Below are 18,169 nucleotides of genomic sequence, written 5' to 3'. Positions count from 1 at the left end.
ACATCCAGCTCCATTCCAACTCACTTTTCCTGTGTCTTGTCACCGACAGACATGAACTCATGAGTGATGAGTCCTACTTCCGTAGACAACAGCTTGGTATTGTTTGGGGGACTCTGGAGCCTCCCTGGTGGAGCCACAACTTCTACGAAAGTATCCCACACCTGGTGCTGGGTGGTTTTGTTTCGTGACCCTTATCTAGATCACCTTTCTGTTCCTGTGAAAAAGCACTGAACAGAACCATCTTTGGAGAGGAAAGGCTTCATTTGGTTTACAGGTTATAATCACCAAGGAGAGCCAAGGTAGGAGCCTGGGAACAGGAACTGAAACAGAGGGGGAGGAATGTTACTTACTGGCTTGCTCATACAGTCCAGGACCACCTGCCCAGGGTTGGCAGTGCACAGTGAGGCGGACCCTCCCATAGCAAACATTAATTACGAAAACTCCCACAGACACGCCCCTGTCCCATTCAGTGGATATAGTTCTTCAACTGAGGTTCCATCCTTCCAGATGATCCCAGTCTGTGTCAGGTTGACATAAAAACGAAATAAAAAAAAACCACCAGTACACATTTGACCCTTTGTCAACTCTTCACACACACGTTAATCATTGTTAATCCACAATCTTTCCTGTCGTGCTTGTACTTAAGATCTACTTAAGAGCTCATGTTAACTAAAATGTAAAAGTCCTACAAGTCTAAAAATGTCAACACTTTAAAAGTTCAAGTTCTCTTTTAAAATCCAGTCTCTTTAACTGTGGTGCTTCCTATGAAAAATAATAATAATAATAATAATAATAAGGTAAATACTTACTGCAAAAGGGAAGAACCCAGGGAACAATTCCCATCAGATAAAAGCAAAACCAAAGTTGGGTGATGTTAAAAGGTCAGTAGCCAGTATCTGGACCTCACCACAACCAGCGCAGACCTATTACTTCTAGGATTGGCATTGTCTAACCTTGTGAGCTGTCTGCTTTCAAACTCTATTGTATATATTTTAATTGGGTTACCTGATAGTAGGTGTTCAAGGGACGTTTTCATACCCTCCTTTTCCTTACCCATCCCTATTACCTCAACTCCCCCATACTCGCAACCCTGTCCATGTTTGAAGTTTTGTTCCTAATATTCCCCCTCTCCTTTCTCCTTTTGTTTATGTGCTGCTATCCCCATTCCCTTAAGGCAGTGTTGCACACTGTCCCCTTTCTGATCTCCCTGATTCCATATGTATTCCAGGTTAAATACATAAAACTATAGAGTTGAGTACAGGATCTGCACATAGGAGAGACCACGCATTGTTTGTCTTTCTGGGCCTGGGTTACCTTGAATATGTTTTTTTCCAGTCTCATCCATTTCTCTGCACATTCCACATTTTCATTTTTTCTTCATAGCTAAATAAAATGTCCTTGTATATGCATACCACAGTTTTATCATCCATTCATCAGCTCATGGATATACTGATTCTGTTTTCTATGTATTGTGAATAGAGCTAACCATGGTTAATGGTAGATGTGCAAATGTCTCTGTAGTAGGATATGAATTTCTTTGGAGTTGTATGGCTGGGTCATATAGATGGTAGACTTTTTTTTTTTTTTTGAGGAAATTCCAGACTGATTTCAAAAGTGATATAGCAGTTTACACTTACACTAGTGTTGTATAAATGGTCCCCTTTACCTACAACTATGCCAGTATTTGTTGTTCTTTGCAGCTTTGATGCTAGCCAGTCTGACTGGACTGAGGTGAAATCTTCAAGGAGCTTTATTTGTTTCATGCGTATGGATTCTTTCCCTGCATGTCTGTACATGTTAAGTCCCATAGTCCATTTAGGTTCTTTGTTTTTATGGAGTTTAGATTTTTGAGTCCTTTATAGATTCTGGTTAATAATCTTATAGCAATATAGCAATATATAGCTGACAGATAATTTCTCTCATTCTGTGGACCGCCTTTTCAGTTACTGGTTTCTCGTGCTCTACAGAACCTTTTTTTAGTTCCACGAGAGCCCATTTCTCAGTCATTGTGGGCCTTATTTCTTTGGCTGTTGGACTTCTATTCAGAAAATCTTTATATGTTGAAAAGCTTTATATACCTATATGTTACAGTGTAATCTTTGCTTCTTCATTTAGCCAGATTCAGGGTTCCAGATATTATATTGAGGTCTTTGATCCATTGGAGTTGACTTTTGTACGGGGTAGGATATAATACAGTATTAAGTGCCTACATCAAAAAAAATTGAGAGATCTCAAATAATGATGCATCTTAAGGCCTTGGGGAGAAAGAGAACAAATTGAACAGAGCAGTAGAAGGGAACAAATAATTTGAGATCAGGGTAGAAATTAATGAAACAGAAACACATAAAAAATGCAAACAATCAGTGAAACAATGAATTTGTTCTTCAAAAAAAATAAGCAAGATTGCTAAACCCTTAACCAGATTAACTCAAAGGAAGAGAACACTTAGATTAGTAAATTAGTTGTGAAAAGGAAGATATGAAAAGTTATCAATGAAATGAAAACTATAAAGACATAACATAAAAACCTATATTCTACTAAAAGGAATGGATGAATTTCTAGATGTATATAACCTACCAAAATTACTCCAACGTGAAATAAGTAAGTTAAGACGAACAATGAGATTGCTACAGTCCTAAAAAGTGTCACAACTAAAATCTTGCAGTATTGCATGATTTCAATGAGAAATTCTATAAAAATTTTGTAAAACTTCACACCTGTGCATTCAAATTATTTTACAAAGTAGAAATTGGCTTTGTAAACAATATTGGCTTTACAAAGCCAATATTGTGCTGATACCAAACTGGACAAAGACAACAGAAAGAAAGGAAGAAAGAAGCAAGTATTGTGCTGATACCAAACTAGACAAAGACAACAACAGAAAGAAAGGAAGAAGGAAAGGAAGGAAGGAAAGTAGAGGAAAAAAATGCTCAATCTACATGATGGACATAGATGTCTAATTTCTCAATACTTCTATACTGATTCTGTGTTAATCAAAAACATAGCTGTCACAGTCATGTTGCCTTCATTCCAGGGATACACAAGGATGGCTCAGTAAATGTAATTCACTGCATAAATGAATATAAAGATAGAAGTCACATGATCATCTCTATAGATGCAGGAAAGACCTTTGGCAAAATCTAACATCCTTTCATAATAAAAGTCCTGGGGGGTTGGGCTTGTGTTGCTGGAGAGATAGCTTAGCAAAGATCACTCATTATTCTTGGGGAGGTTGTGTCTTTGTTTTCTAGCACCTGGTAGTTTCCAACCATCCATACCTCCAGTTCCAGAGGATTCAATGCCCTGTTTTGGCCTCTGTATGTCTTGTATGCATGTAGTAAACATACATATAGGCAAACATAAAATAAATAAATCTAAAGAAAATTAAGTGATGAAGAGATTAGAGATGGAGTGAGCAAACCTCATCATGATAAAAGCTTTGTGTCAAAACCTAGCCAGCGTCATACTAAATGGAGAAAAAAACCAAAGCATACCTACTAAGATCAGGACTAAGACAAGGATGTCCGTTCTCCACTGCTATTCTGTTAATGCTTAAAATCTTCACTAGAGCAGTAAGACAAGAAAAGGAAGTAAAAAGAGAGACACACACAAACACAAGTCAAAGTAACCAGGTGCGGTGGTACACACTGGTAATCCCAGCACCGGGGGAGGCAAAGGCGGGCAGACTTCTATGAGTTCAAGGCCAGCCTGGTCTACAAAGTGAGTCCAGGACAGCAAAGGTTACACAGAGAAACCCTGTTCCGAAAAAAGAAACAAGAAAGAAAAACAAAAGTTGAAGTATTCCTTTTTGCAAATGATATGATTAGAGACCCATCATAATAAACCTCAGAACCGAGAAAACACTCCAGTGAGGTGTCAGAATATAAAATTAATATGCAGAAACTTGTAGCCTTCCTGTATGCCAATGGCAAGCATATTGAAAAAAAAAAGTCAGTAAATCTCATTCAGAACAGCCACACACATAAAATATCTGAGAATAAACCAAAGAAGACTTCTACAATGAAAACTTTAAGAAGAAAAAAGTTGAGGAAGGCACTAGACAATGGAAAGAGCTCACATGCTTATTAATCAGATTCAATATTGTGAGCCACCATGTGGTTGCTGGAAATTGAACTCATGACCTCTGGAAGAGCACCCAGTGCTCTTAACCTCTGAGCCATCTCTCCAGCCACCTCAGATTCAATATTGTAAAAATAGCTGTTCTTCCAAAGGCAATCTACAGATTCTAGGGACATTTTCATAAACATAAAAAAAAAAATCTTAAAATTTATAAAGAAGCACAAAAGACCCAAGGAAAACCAAAAGAGTTCAGAACAAAAAGAATAATACAAGAAATAGCCAACATTTATAATTTCAGGCTCTACTACAGAGCCATAGTAATAAAAACAGCATGGTGCTTGTAAAAATAGATCAGTGGAATAGAGGAACTGGATTTAAGTTCATGTTACCTGAATTATAATTAAGACACCAAAAAATAGATGCTGGAGCAAGACAGCAAATGATCCCAGGAAAAACTTAAGCATCAACCTGTAGAAGAATAAAACTAAATCCATTATGAGTCTGTGTCTCATTGTACCAGGAGCTCAGTGATTTAGATAGGCTGGCTTACCAGTGAAGTCCAGGGATGATCTGCCTATCGCTACCTTTCTATCCCAACCCCTGTGACTGGTATAGTCAGGTGCTGGAGATCTGAACTCAAGTCTTCATGCTTGCTTAGCAGGCACTTTAAATGACTGAGTCATCTTCCTAGCCCCATTAATAGCACTAAAAACAAAAACAAAAAACACCTATTTTCTGTGTAATAAACTTTTTTTAAAGATAATATTAAAATTAGTAGGAAGTTTGAAGAAATTATACTTTAGTGCTGGTATTAATGCCTTTTTTAAATGTTTGTGGTACCAAGAATCAAGGGCTGTTGTGAATATTATTCTTCTGCCTGTCATACTAAGAATAGAATAGACTGTATTTTTAACATTTAATTCTCTTTGGATCCTTTACAGAAACTTTTGGGTGGCAGATTCCAACCCCATTATAAGTCACACCTGGTACAGAAGAGCTTATATATTCAGGCTAAATACCAGCGTTTACGGTTTGCTGGACCAAGGGGATTTATTACCAATAAATTCAGAAAGAGATGTCTAAGGAGGAAAAAAGGTTAGTTTGACAATAACCTTTTAAAAATATTGAGTAACTTTAAATGTTTGTTAGATAATTGTTTTTCATCTAGTTTAAGAAACAAGGGAACAGGGACTGTCTCTGACATGAACTCAGTGGCTAGCTCTTTGACCGCCTCCCCTGGATGGGAGAGCAGCCTTGATAGGCCACAGAGGAGGACAATGCAGCCAGTTTGGATGAGACTGGATAATCTGGGGTCAGACTGAAGGGAAGGAGGACCTCCCCTATCCATGGACTTGAAGAGAGGCATAGGAGGAGATGAGGGAGGGATGGTGGGATTCGGAGGGGAGGCGGGAGGGGGCTACAGCTGAGATACAAAGTGAATAAACTGTAATTAATATAAAAATAAAAATATAAAAAAGAGGTTATAATGAACAATAAAAAAGAAACAACCTAACATATTAAAAATGATCTTAATGCATTATTATTGAATGAAAACTTTTAAGAGCAATGCTGATGGAACTGTAAAAGTATTTAAGCTTAAAATTTTTGCCATACTACCTGAAACAATTTGAATGTGCCACCTTGTTGTATGACAGTGTTGTAGTAAACAAAAAAAATGAGCTAATAGAGTTTAATATTAAAACCTATAATTATTGCTGGTGACGGACACCTGTAATCCCAGCACTCAGGGAGGCAGAGGCAGGCAAATCTCTGTGAGTTTGAGGCCAGCCTGGTCCATAAAACGAGTCCAGGACTGCTACAGAGAAACCCTGTCCCAAAAACAAAGTAAAACAGAAAAAGTATAATTATTGTAGGAGTTTCATTTAACCCGCTATCAAATCAGTAAAAGACATAGACACCTGATAGATTTTAGATAAGCTTTATTTTACCTGGGGCTAGGCAGATCTTAGCCCCCTAAACTACCCTTAACCTCCCAGCCTTCATCCTATGCCAATTACTCTAATTTTTATCTGGGCTACTTCCCATCCATAATTTCATAAATACTTGCTTATGCTTCTTAGCTGGAGCCTTTTCCTCTATCTACATTGATTTGGCCATGTGCATCTCTCCCCACTAACCCAGAGCAGCTCTGCTTTCTCCCTTCTCCTCTACCTCCTCTCTCCTGTGAGCCTTCTGCCCCCAAAGCCCTTGAACCATAGCTTGGCCCCTCACGTCTGCACTTCCCAGGTGTGCCTACTTTATTTAGCCAATCAAGGATACTTGGGGAACACTCCTTACATCACATGGGTACAGGAGATGGTTCAACCTTCATAACAATGCTCCTGGCAGGGCAGAAACCAGATCTCAGGCACTGGAATCAGCATCTGAAAACACAGTGCACAAGCCCCTCTCTAACAACAAAACTTTTCCTTGGGAGACACAACACAGAGGCATAAGTGCATTTTTATCGTGTAGTTAATCTTTGAAGTGAACATTTAAGTAAAGGCTCTTAATGACCTATAATATTTAGGTATATTCTTCTGGACTCCGCTTCCTTTCTAAAATTAAACATTTTAATTGATTGATTTGTTCTTTAACAGTTTCTTTATTTATTTAGTTTTTGAGACAGGGTTTTTCTGTGTAGCCTTGCCTGTCCTGGACTTGCTTTGTAGACCAGGCTGGCCTCAAACTCAAGAGAGAAATGCTTGTCTCTGCTTCCCTGAGTGCTGGAATTACAGATGTGTGCTGCCACCACCTGGCTTCCCCACTCTTACTTTTCTCATACTACTGGCATCCTTTCTTCCCTTTCCCACAGGTCCCCTTTCTCACATTCATACCTTTGTTTTTGTTTGTTTGTTTGTTATAATTGATTTTTTTTAACCAGGACTGTGTCTGTGGTCACGACTTTGGAACTGTCCACTGGAGCCTCATGTTTAGCAGACAACTGAAGGCAATAATCAACTCTTCCCAGAATCCATCAGTTGCCAATAGTTCCACTGAGAGGGTGTCAGTTACTTTTCTGTCGTTGTGACAAAGTACCATGACCAAGACAACTTAACAGAAGAAAGGGTTTATTTGGGACATGCAGTTTCAGAGGGTTAAAGTCCATAGCGATCATGGCAGGGAACATGGAAGAAGGCAGGCAAATATGACTCTGGAGCAGTAGCTAAGGGCTGGCATCTTGATTATAACTACAAGGCAAAAAAAAAAAAAAAAAAAAAAAAGCTAAGAGTGATGTGGGTTTAAACCTCAGAGCCTGTGCCCAGTGACGTACCTCTTCCAACATTGCCACGCCTCCTAATCCTTCCCATATAGTTTCACTGATTTATGGAGGTGACGTCTATGAACTTAGAGGGACCATTCTCATTCAAACCACCACAAAGGATTAGGATCCTCTAAGCCCTTCTGTGATCCATGATTGGTAGTGACAGTCCTGGTCTCGTGCAAGCATCTGTAGCTTCTGTGAGATAAATTTTTGCTATGACTTTATCATGTCCTGAAGATAGCATTAGCAGCCCTCTTTTCCTTTTTATTATCTTACTCTTACATTCTTTCTAAGCTCTCTTTTGCAGTACTGCCTCTGACTTAGAGGGGTTGACATAATACCCTGTTTCTGTATACTCAACCATCATTAACTAGAAACATCTTTACTGTAGTTCACTGCAAAGAAAAGCTGCTCTGATAAAAGCTGAGAGTGTTATTTGTCTGGAAGTATAAATATTTAGACTTCAGTTTAGTGCCATGTTAATTTCAGCTAAAGTACAGTAGTAAGCCTTGCCCTAGGACCTATGGCCTTCGCAATCATAGGTTATATTTTTTCTCCATTAAATCACTTTACATCCTGATCCTTACCTTCTCCCTCCTCTCCTCCCAGTCTCACCCTTACATTCCCTACCTCCATTTCCCTCTCCCCTTCTCCTCAAAAAGGGAGGCCCGGCATGGGTACTGACTTACCCTGCCACATCAAGTTGCAGTAGGAATAAATGCCTCCTTTTCCACTAAGGCTAGCCAAGGCAGCCCAGCTAGGGGAAAGGGATCCAAAGTAGGCAACAGAGTTAAAGACATCCTCTACTCTCATTGTTAGGGGAACCACATGGAGAACAAGCTGCACATCTGCTACATATGTGTAGAGGGTCTAGATTCAGCCCATGCATGCTCTTCAGTTGGTGGTTCAGTCTCTATGAGCCTCCATGAGCCTAGGTTAATTGACTCTGTAGGTCTTCTTGTAGTGTTTTTAATTGCTGAGTAGTATTCCATTGTATAAATATACTACAATTTCTGTATCCATTCCTCAACTGAGGGATATCTGTGTTGTTTCCAGTTTCTGGGCTATTACAAATACAGTTGCTGCAAACATGGTTGAGCAAATGTCATTGTGATACAGTGGAGCATCTTTTGGGCATATGCCTAAGAGTGGTATAGCTGGGTCTTAATGTAAAACTCTTTCCCAGTTCTCTGAGAAACTGCCAGATTGATTTCCAAAGTGGTTGTACATAATTGCACGTTTACTAGCAATTAAGAAGTGTTCCCCTTGCTCCACATTCTTGCCAGCATGAGCTGCCATTTGAGTTTTTATCTTAGCCATTCTGACAGGGCTAAGATGGAATCTCAGAGTCATTTTGATTTGCATTTCCCTGATGACTAGGAAAGTTGAACATTTTTTAAAATTTATTTTTATTTTCTTTTTAAATTTATTTTATATCCCAAGGGTGCCCCCTCCCTTCCCTCCTCCCAGTCCGCTCCTTCTTCCTCTTCTCTCTTCCCCCTTCTCCAGAAAAGGAGAGCCCCACTTTCCCATTTATCAACCCTCCCTGGCACATCAAGTCTCATCAGGACTGAGCATATCTTCATCCCCTGAGGCTAGGAAAGTCAGCCCTGCCAGGGGGAGGTAATCCAAAAGCAGGCAATAGAGTTAACGTTAGAAACAGCCATTACCCCCGCTCCACTCATCAGGTGCCCCATATAAAGACCAAGGCGCCTATCGGCTACTTGTGTGCAGGGGACCTAGGTCCAGATCATGCATGCTCCTTAGTTGATGTCTCAGTCTCTGTAAGCCCCAATGGGACTGGGTTAGTGGTCTCTGTAGGTCTTGTGAGGTTCCTGTCCCCTCCAGGTCCTTCCATCTTTCCCCCAGCACTTCCACAGGACCCCCAGAGCTCCATCCCATGCTTGCTTGCAAGTCCCAGCATTTGTCCTGGCCTCTTTGCTGGCTGGAACCTCCCAGACTCCAGTCAAGCTAGGCTCCTGTCTGCAGTTAAAGCAGAGTATCATTGTTATTGTCATGGCCTGGCTCTCTACCATGGGCTGGGTCTCAGATTAGGCCAATTATTAGTTAGATTTTTCCCTCAATCTTTGTTCCCTTGTTATTCATGCACTTCTTGTAGGCAGGGTAATTTTTGGGTCACAGGTTTTGTTGATGGGTTGTTGTTCCCGTCTTTCCACTAGTTTTACCTGGCTAGGAGGTGGTCACTTCAGTCTTCATGTGCTGTTGTCCTCCACCCTCACCCCCGTTAGGAGTCTCAGCTGGAGTCCCACCCATATGCTCCTAGGAGCCTACCCTGTTGCAGGCCTCCAGCCTGACAAAGAGATGTCCTCCCTCAGTTTCCCTTTTTGTTCCTAGCTTTCTTAACTCCCCCCATTCTTCCCATTCCATCTCCTGCCCAGTTCTTCTCTTCATCCACTTATGCTGTCTATTCTATTTCCCCTTCTGAGTGACATTCTGGCTCCCTCCTTTGGGTTTTCCTTCTTACTTAGCTTCTTTGGGTCTGTGGATTGTAGTATGGTTATCCTGTACTATAGGTCTAATATCTACTTATAAGTGAGCACATACTGTGTGTGACTTCCTGGGTCTGAATTAACTCACTTAGGATGATCTTGTCTAGTTCATCAATTTTCCTTTCATATTTGTATCTCCTTTAGTTGTCTTATTGCTCTAGCTAGAACTTCAAGTTCTATATTGAATAGATACGGGGAGAGCGGGCAGCCTTGTCTTGTCTTTGATTTCAGCAGAAGTGCTTTAAGTTTCTCTCCATTTAATTTGATGGTGTCTATTGGCTTGCTGTTTATTCCCTTTATTGTGTTTAGGTATGCACCTTGTATCCCTCATCTCTCCAAGACTTAACATGAATGGTGTTGAATTTTGTCAGAGGCTTTTTCAGCATCCAGTGAGATGATCATGTGGCTTTTTTGCTTTCAGTTTGTTTATATGGTAGATTACATAGATGGATTTTCATATGTTAAACCATCCCTGTGATAAATACTACTTAATCATGGTGGATGGTGTTTTTGGATTCGGTTTGTGATTATTTTATTGAGTAATTTTTGTATAAGTGTTCATAAGGGAAATTGGTCTGAAATTTTCTTTGTTGGGTCTTTGTGTGGTTTAGGTATCAGGGTGACTCATAGAATGAGCTTGGCAATGTTCCTTCTGTTTCTACTTTGTGGAATCCTTTGAGGAGTATTGGTGTTAGCTCTTCTTTGAAGGTCTGGTAGAATTCTGTGCTGAAACCATTTGTCCCTCTGCTTTTCTTGGTTGGGAGGCTTAATGACTGCTTCTATTATCTTAAAGGTTAAAGGACTACTTAAATTGTTTGCCTGATCTTGCTTTAATACTGGTAAGAGATACCTGTCAAAAAAAAAACATCCATTTTGTTTAGATTTTGTAGTTTAGGGGAATACATGTTTCTGAAGTTAAGATCCAATGATTGTTTGGATTTCCTCAATGACTGTTGTTATGTCCCCCTTCTCATTTCTGATTTTGTTGACTTGGATACTGTCTCTGCCTTTTAGTTTGGCTAATGGTTTGTCTATCTTGTTGATTTTCTTAGAGAACCAGCTCTTGGTTTTGTTGATTCTTTGTATTGTTCTCTTTGTTTCTAATGTATTGATTTCAGCTCTGCGTTTACTTACTGCTATCTAACTACTCTTGAGTGTGTTTACTTCTCTTTCTTATAGAGCTTTCAGGTGTGCTGTTAAGTTGCTAGTATGAGATATCTCCCAAGTTCTTTTTGAAGGCACTTAGTGCTGTCACCTTTCTTCTTAGCACTGCTTTCATTGTGTCCCATAAGTTTGGGTATGTTGTGCCTTCATTTTCATTGACTTTTTAAGAAGTCTTTAATTTCTTTCTTAATTTCTTCCCTAACCCAGTTGTCACAGAGTAGAGAGTTGTTTAGTTTCCATGTGTGTGTGTAGGCTTTTTGTTATTTCTGTTGTTGTTGGGGTCCAGTTTTAGTCCATGGTAGTCTGATAGGATACAGGAGATTATTTCAGTTGTCTTGTATCTGTGGAGTCTTGTTGTAACCAACTATATGCTATATTTTGGAGAAGGTTCCATGAGGTGCTGAGAAGAAAGCAAATTCTTTTGTGTTTGGGTAAAAGTTTCTGTAGATGTCTGTTAGGTCCATTTGATTCATGACATCTGTTAGTGTAATTGTTTCTTTGTGTATTTTCTGTTTTGTTGACCTGTCCTTTGATGAGAGTGGGGGGTTGAAGTCTCCCACTATTAATGTGTGGGGGCCTAGGTGTGGTTAAGTTTTGTTAATGTCTTTTACAAATTTGGGTGCCCTTGTATTTGGGCATAGATGTTAAGAATTGAGATGTCATCTTGGTGGGTTTTTCCTTTGCTGAGTATAAAGTGTCCTTCCCCATCTCTTTTGATCAATTTTGGAAGAAAGTCTATTTTATTAGATATTTGAATGGCTACTCCAGCTTTGTTTCTTGGGTTCGTTTCTAGCCCTTCACTCTGTAGTGGTACCTGCTTTTATTGCTGAGGTGTGTTTCTTGTATGCAGCAGAATGATAGATTCTGTTTTTGCGTCTACTCTGTAAGCCTGTCTTTTTATTGGGGATGGGTCAGTTAATGCTAAAAGATATTAATGATCAATGATTGTTAATTCATGTTGTTTTGATGCTGGTGGTGTTATGGTGGGAGAGAGGGCACACAAGTGTGCGAGCATGCAAGCGAGCTTTCCTTCTTTTGGCTTTGCTGGTGTGGTGTTAATTATTTCCAGTGTTTTGTGTTAACCTTCTTAGGTCATAGTTTTTCTTCTAGTATCTTCTGTAGGGCAGGATTTGTAGACAGATACTGTTTGAATTTGGTTTTTCTGTGAAGTATCTTATTCTCTCCATATATGGTAATTAAAAGTTTTACCAGGTATGGTAGTGTGGGCTGACATCTCTGGTCTCATAGTCTGCAATATATCTGCCCAGGCCCTTCTGGCTTTTAGAATCTCTGTTAAGAAGTCAGGTGTACTTCTGCTAGGTTTGCCTGTATTTGTTACTTGGCCTTTTTCCCTTGCAGCTTTTAATATCCTTTCTTTTCTCTGTATATGTAACGGGAGGATTTTTTTCTGTTCTGGCCCAGTCTATTTGTGTCTGTATGTTTCTTGTATGTTTATAGGCATCTCTTTCTTTAAGTTGGGGGAGTTTCTTGGTATGATTTTGTTGAAAATATTTTCTGGGCCTTGGAGCTGAGAGTCTTCTTCTATTTCTATCATTCTTAGGTTTGTTCTATTCATAGTGCCCCAGATTTCTTAGATGTTTTATGTCAGGAGCTTTTTAGATTTAACATTTTCTTTGACTGATGTATCAGTTTATTCAATTGTATCTTCTACACCTGAGATTTTCTTTTTTATCTCTTGTATTCTGTTGGTGATACTTGTGTCTGTAGCTCTGTTCATTTCCCTAGGTGGTTTTCTCTATCCAGAATTGCCTTGTTTTGCTTGTATTTCCATTTTCAAGTGTTGAGCCATTTTATTCATTTCTTCACCTGTTTGGTTATATTTTCCTGTATTTCTTTTAGGGATTTTTTTTTTAATTTCCTTCTTAAAGGCCTCTATCATCTTTATGAGGTTGGGTTTAAGGTCATCTTGTGCTTTAATTGCATTAGCATCTCCAGCAGGACTGCTTGCATAATAGGATTGCTGTGCTCTGAAGGTGCCATAGTGCCCTGGCTCTTGTTGATTGTGTTCTTACACTGGCCTTCAGCCATCCGGTTGTCCGTGGTGTCGGTCGGATGTCCCTGATGCTGGCAGAATTTTTGGCAGGCAGGCAGGCAGAATCTTGGGTCTGACAACAGGGCTCAGCAAATAGCCTGTTGCTCACCTCCGCTGCCTGTGCCCCAGGTGGACCCGCATGTTCCTGCGGACCTTCGGGGATGAAGGCAGAGCCATGGGCTTGACAGTAGAGCTCAGGAGACCGAGCACAGCTCACCTCTGCCAGCTGTGCCACTGAAGGACCAGGCTGGCAGGAAATTGGCAGAGAAGATGTCCCTGGGGCTCTGCAGGCCTCCTCTCGAATGCTGGCGGTGGTGCTTGAAGGATAGTGTGCCGCTCACCTCTGCTGGCTGTGCCTAAGGTGGGACCTGGCAGGCAGGGGACAGGCAGCAAGGGATAGGGATGTCTAACCTGGATGTTTCTGGGGCCAGGGAGGCCTTGAAAGTACCTGGGGCCCTGCAGGCTTCCTGAGGAATGTGGCGGTGGGGCTTGGAACCAAGCCATAGGTTTTTGACAGGGTTTACCATACTAGGCTTGTAGTCCCTCCTATGAAATGGAACTCAAGTCCAGTCCAAGAGCACTTATTTTTTCCTCGTAACAATTGTGCCACTATCGTACCAGGAAGGCCATCTTGCCTGGCCAGATGATGTCATTACTCCCCTAGTATCTTGCATAGCAGCATCCAGCACTATGAAGTCTAGCCAGCAGGGAAGAAGCATCCAGCTCAATTATAGCTTGCTTTCTGTATATCTTGTAACCAAGGTGTCTTGGGTCTTTAGCAATAATCTTGTCATCTAGTTCTAGTAGGCAGCCAAGAGGAATAGAAATAGCTTGTATTGTTGTGGTAGTCTCTGGGGCCTTCTGGCCAGTGATTAGTAAGGACATATCCCATTCCTTGTACTGGGATTTTTGTTTAATAAGCAGTGATGTCTAGGAGCAGTATTATACAGCCATGCAGAATATCTCCCCCTTTTAACATATCTTAATTGGCTTACAAAAGAATAGATTTCCACATTTTTCTCATAACTTGGTCTCTTAATTCCTTTATCTTGGTATTATATGTGTGTTAATTTTGGCCTCTTCCAATCTGGCCAACCGTCTATGCTAGCAAGCAATCTTCAGATAGGTTTCTATAGACTTTTTTTTTTTTTCAACAAAGACCAACTCTGATTATAGCATGAAATTAGATACCCTGCTGTACTCCATAACACATAATTGAGCTTCATTTTCCTAAGGTTTTGGGAAGGGACTGAGACATGGTAACTCTGCCAGGTTTGAACTAAAGTACTTATGGCTAACTAGACCTTTAGTCTATCCTAGCATGTGCTACTCTGAAACTACGTCCCCTGTGGGAAAATTGAAGACTTACCCATCAGTTCATTTTACCTCAGTCTTTATGCCCTAAAAAGAATAAAGTCTAATGTTTCTGCTAATGTTGACTTCCATTTTCCTTAAATGAAGGACACTTTTGCTCTAATGGAGCTACTCAGTGCAAGGCACCATTCACAACCTTTGTGTAGATGTGAGGGTATGGGTTTGTGGTGCTGGAGATAAAACTGTGGGGCTTCTGTACACCTGCAGCCTGCAGTTACATCATTTAATGTCCCAAGTTTGAGCATCAGGGGGAACTTTAAAAGTTCTGCCTTAGCCAGGTGTGGTGGTACATCTCTGTAATCCCAGGGCTCAAGGAGTCAGAAACAGGTGAATCTCTGTGAGTTCGAGGCCAGCCTGATCTACAAAAGCAAGTTCAGGACATCTAAGGCTACACAGAGAAACCCTGTCTTGGAAAAACAAACAAAAAAGGTCAAAAGTTCTGCCCTAGAAATCTGGGTAGCATCTGGTAGTGGTTTGAATGAGAATGGTCCCTGTGGGCTTTGAGGTTTCAGAAGCCCACACCAGGCCCAGTCTCTCTCTCTCTCTCTCTCTCTCTCTCTCTCTCTCTCTCTCTCTGTGTGTGTGTGTGTGTTTCTGTCTCTCTCTCTCTCTCTCTCTCTCTCTCTCTCTCTCTCTCTCTCTGCCTGATGCCTGTTAATCAGGATGTAAAGCTCTCAGCTACTGCTCTAGTACCATGTCTGTCTGTTTTCTACCACCATGATGATTATGGACTAATCCTTTAAAACTCTTAAGGAAGACCCCATTAAATACTTTCTTTTATAAGAGTTGCCTTGGTCATGGTGTCTCTTTACACATCTCTTCACATTTTAGCTTTTTGCAGTGTTGGAGAAGCCATTTTTAGCAGTTAGTAGACTATCACCTGGACTAATTAATTGGTGCATGATTAATTAAGTATAGGTATGATGAAATTAGATCTAGACCTATTTATTCTCATATACCTTGTCTACCAGAAATATTTTTAAATTAACTTTATTTAAAAACTTTCAAATAAGTAAACACACCCACACTTAATGTGTTTATATAAAGTTAGAATTAGCATTTAAAACAGAAGATCTGAAGCTTTACATTAAATTTTACATTTTCAGTATTGAATATATTGATGCACTTATCCACCACCAAAACAAAACAAAAATAAATCTATGACAGAGTTAGAACTAGATAGCTTTGTATTGTCTTTCATAACTCGTGCTCATTACTTGCATTCACATCTTCCTCAATCCCTGATATCTAGCATTTCTTGTTCTCTTTCTTCATTATCACCATACCCACATGTATATGTGTTTCCTTATATATGTATATTATTAGCTAGATCCTGCATATGAGAGAGAACATGTGATTTTATTCATTCCTGAGATTGTGTGACCTGGTACTTCAGACAAGGGACTAGTATCCAGAATTAACAAAGAACTGCAGAAATAAAATACCAAGTGGATAAAACTGCCAGTTAACACATAGGCAATGAACTGAATTGACAGTTGTTAAGCAAGGAAATACAAATGAGGAATAACTATTTTTCAAAGTGTTCCATATCCCCAGCCAACAGGGAGCTGCAAACTAAAACTACTTTAAGGTATTTCTTCAGCCTTGTCAGAATGGCTGTTATCAGCAAATCTGACAGTGGCCATTGGAAAGTATGGAGAAAGAGGGAAATCCATATTTACAGTTGGTACACAGTAAATGGCCATTGTGAGCCAGGTACAGTGCCACACTCCTGTAATCCCGGCACTCGGGAGACAGAGGCATTTGGATCTCTCTGAGTTTGAGTCCAGCCTGGTCTACAAAGTAAGTCCAGGACAGCCAAGGCTACACAGAGAAACCCTGTCTGGAAAAACAAAAAATAAACAAACAAAAAAAGGAAGTGGTAGGCTCCTGTCGTATTACTTGTTTTCTCCTACTTCCCATGACCATCCCATTTGTATTTCTAAGTAAGGGTTGATCGTCTTACCCCAGGTCCTCTTTCTTGTTTATCTTTTTTAGGTATACAGATTTTAGTATGTTTATCCTATCTTATAGGTCTAATACCCACTTATAAGTGAGTTTATACCATGTATGTCTTTCTGCTTCTGGGATACCTCACTCAGGATGATTTTTCTAGATCCCACCATTTGCCTACAAATTTCATGATTTCCTTGTTTTTAATTGCTAAGTAGTAGTCTATTGTGTAAATATACCACAATTTCTGTATTTATTCCTCTTTTGAGGGACATCTGGATTGTTTCCAGGTTCTGGCTATTACTAATAAAGCTGCTACAGAGGGCCTCTGAAAGACTCTACCTAGCAGTGTATCAAAGCAGATGCTGAGACTCATAACCAAACCTTCGGCAGAGTGCAGGGAATCATATGAAAAAAGGGAGAGTTAGTATGACCTGGAGAGGACAGGAGCTCTACAAGAACCAAATATATCTGGCCACAGGGGTCTTTTATGAGACTGTTTCTCCAACCAAGGACCATGTATGGATTATAACCTAGAACCCCTGCTAAGATGTAGCCCATGGTAGTCAGTATCCAAGTGGGTTCTCTAGTAAGGAGAACAGGGACTATTTCTGACATGATCTCAATGGCTTGCTCTTTGACCTCCCTCCATTCCCCGAGGGAGGAGCAGCCTTGCTAGGCCACAGAGGAGCCAGTCCTGAAGATACCTGATAAGCTAGGGTCAGATGGAAAAGGAAGAGGACCTCCCCTATCAGTGGACTTGGAAAGGGGCAGGGAGGAGATGGGGGAGGGAGAGTGGGATTGGGAGGGAATGAGGGAGGGGGCTACAGCTGGGATACAAAGTTAATAAATTATAACTAATATTAAAAAATAAAATTAATTTCAAAAAAGGAAGTAGCCATTCTGTCAGTCAGTTGTAGATTTCTCAAAAATTTAAATGTAAAACTGCCATGTGACCCAGCTTTCTCTGTCCTGGGCATATACCGAGAAAAATCCATATCCTACCATAAAAATATTTATATACATGCCCATGTTTATTACTGCTTTATTTACTGTAGCAAAAAAATTGGAATCAACCTAGTTTTCAGTCAACACAACAATGGATAATGAAATGTTAGCGTATATAAAAAATGGAATACTACTTACCTCTAAAGAAAAAGGAATTAAAAAATTTGCAGTATAATGGATGGACTTAGATATCTGCAGTTGTGAATTTTGGATATCAGCCTGTTTGAAGTATAGCTGGTAAAGATTATCTCTCATTCTGTGTGCTGTCTGTGCTCTGCTGTTGTTTTCCTTGCCGTACAGTAACTTTATTTTCATGTAGTCAAATTTTTTACATGAGGATCAGTTCTGTGCTCTTGGTTTCTATTTTAAAAGTTCTTGTCTACCCCAATATCTTGAAGTGTAGTCCCTGTGTTTTCTTCTAAAACTTCTAGTGTTTCGGGTTTTAAACACGTCTTCGATTCGTTTGAATTGATTTTTTTTTTTTTTTTGTACAAGGTGAAAGATAGATATAAATCTGCTTGACTCTTCTCTGGCTAGAAATTCAATTTGCAGGCACTATTTTGTCAAATGGGCAATTTTTTTTCATAGTATGTTTCTGCCTCCCTTGTCAAAAACTTAAGTGGAAAGGGTTTTGCCATTTTATTTCCTGTTTCTCTATTCAATTGTTCTTTCTATTTTTATACAAGTACCAAGCTATATTTATCTTTATAGCTCTATAATATAATTTGAGGTTGGTATTGTACTACCTCCAGCATTGTTCTT

The 18,169-nt window shown here is 39.9% G+C and overlaps 1 protein-coding gene across 10 annotated transcripts in view; it reads left to right on the top strand.

Annotated features, from left to right (window-relative positions):
- The window catches only part of Bclaf3 (BCLAF1 and THRAP3 family member 3), a 62,128-nt gene that overhangs the window by 37,457 nt on the left and 6,502 nt on the right, over positions 1-18,169 (top strand). For 8 of the 10 annotated variants that reach the window (XM_060375325.1, XM_060375318.1, XM_060375326.1 and 5 more), the window contains one exon: positions 5,022-5,175. The exons of the other annotated variants lie outside the window; for them this stretch is intronic. In XM_060375325.1, coding sequence (XP_060231308.1) covers positions 5,022-5,175 — 154 coding nt within the window. The remainder of the gene's footprint in view (positions 1-5,021; positions 5,176-18,169) is intronic. 10 annotated transcript variants of the gene reach the window in all.

This window comes from Meriones unguiculatus, chromosome X (assembly GCF_030254825.1).
Source record: "Meriones unguiculatus strain TT.TT164.6M chromosome X, Bangor_MerUng_6.1, whole genome shotgun sequence".
Taxonomy (NCBI): Eukaryota; Metazoa; Chordata; class Mammalia; order Rodentia; family Muridae; genus Meriones; species Meriones unguiculatus.
This window is presented reverse-complemented; position numbering and strand designations above follow the sequence as displayed.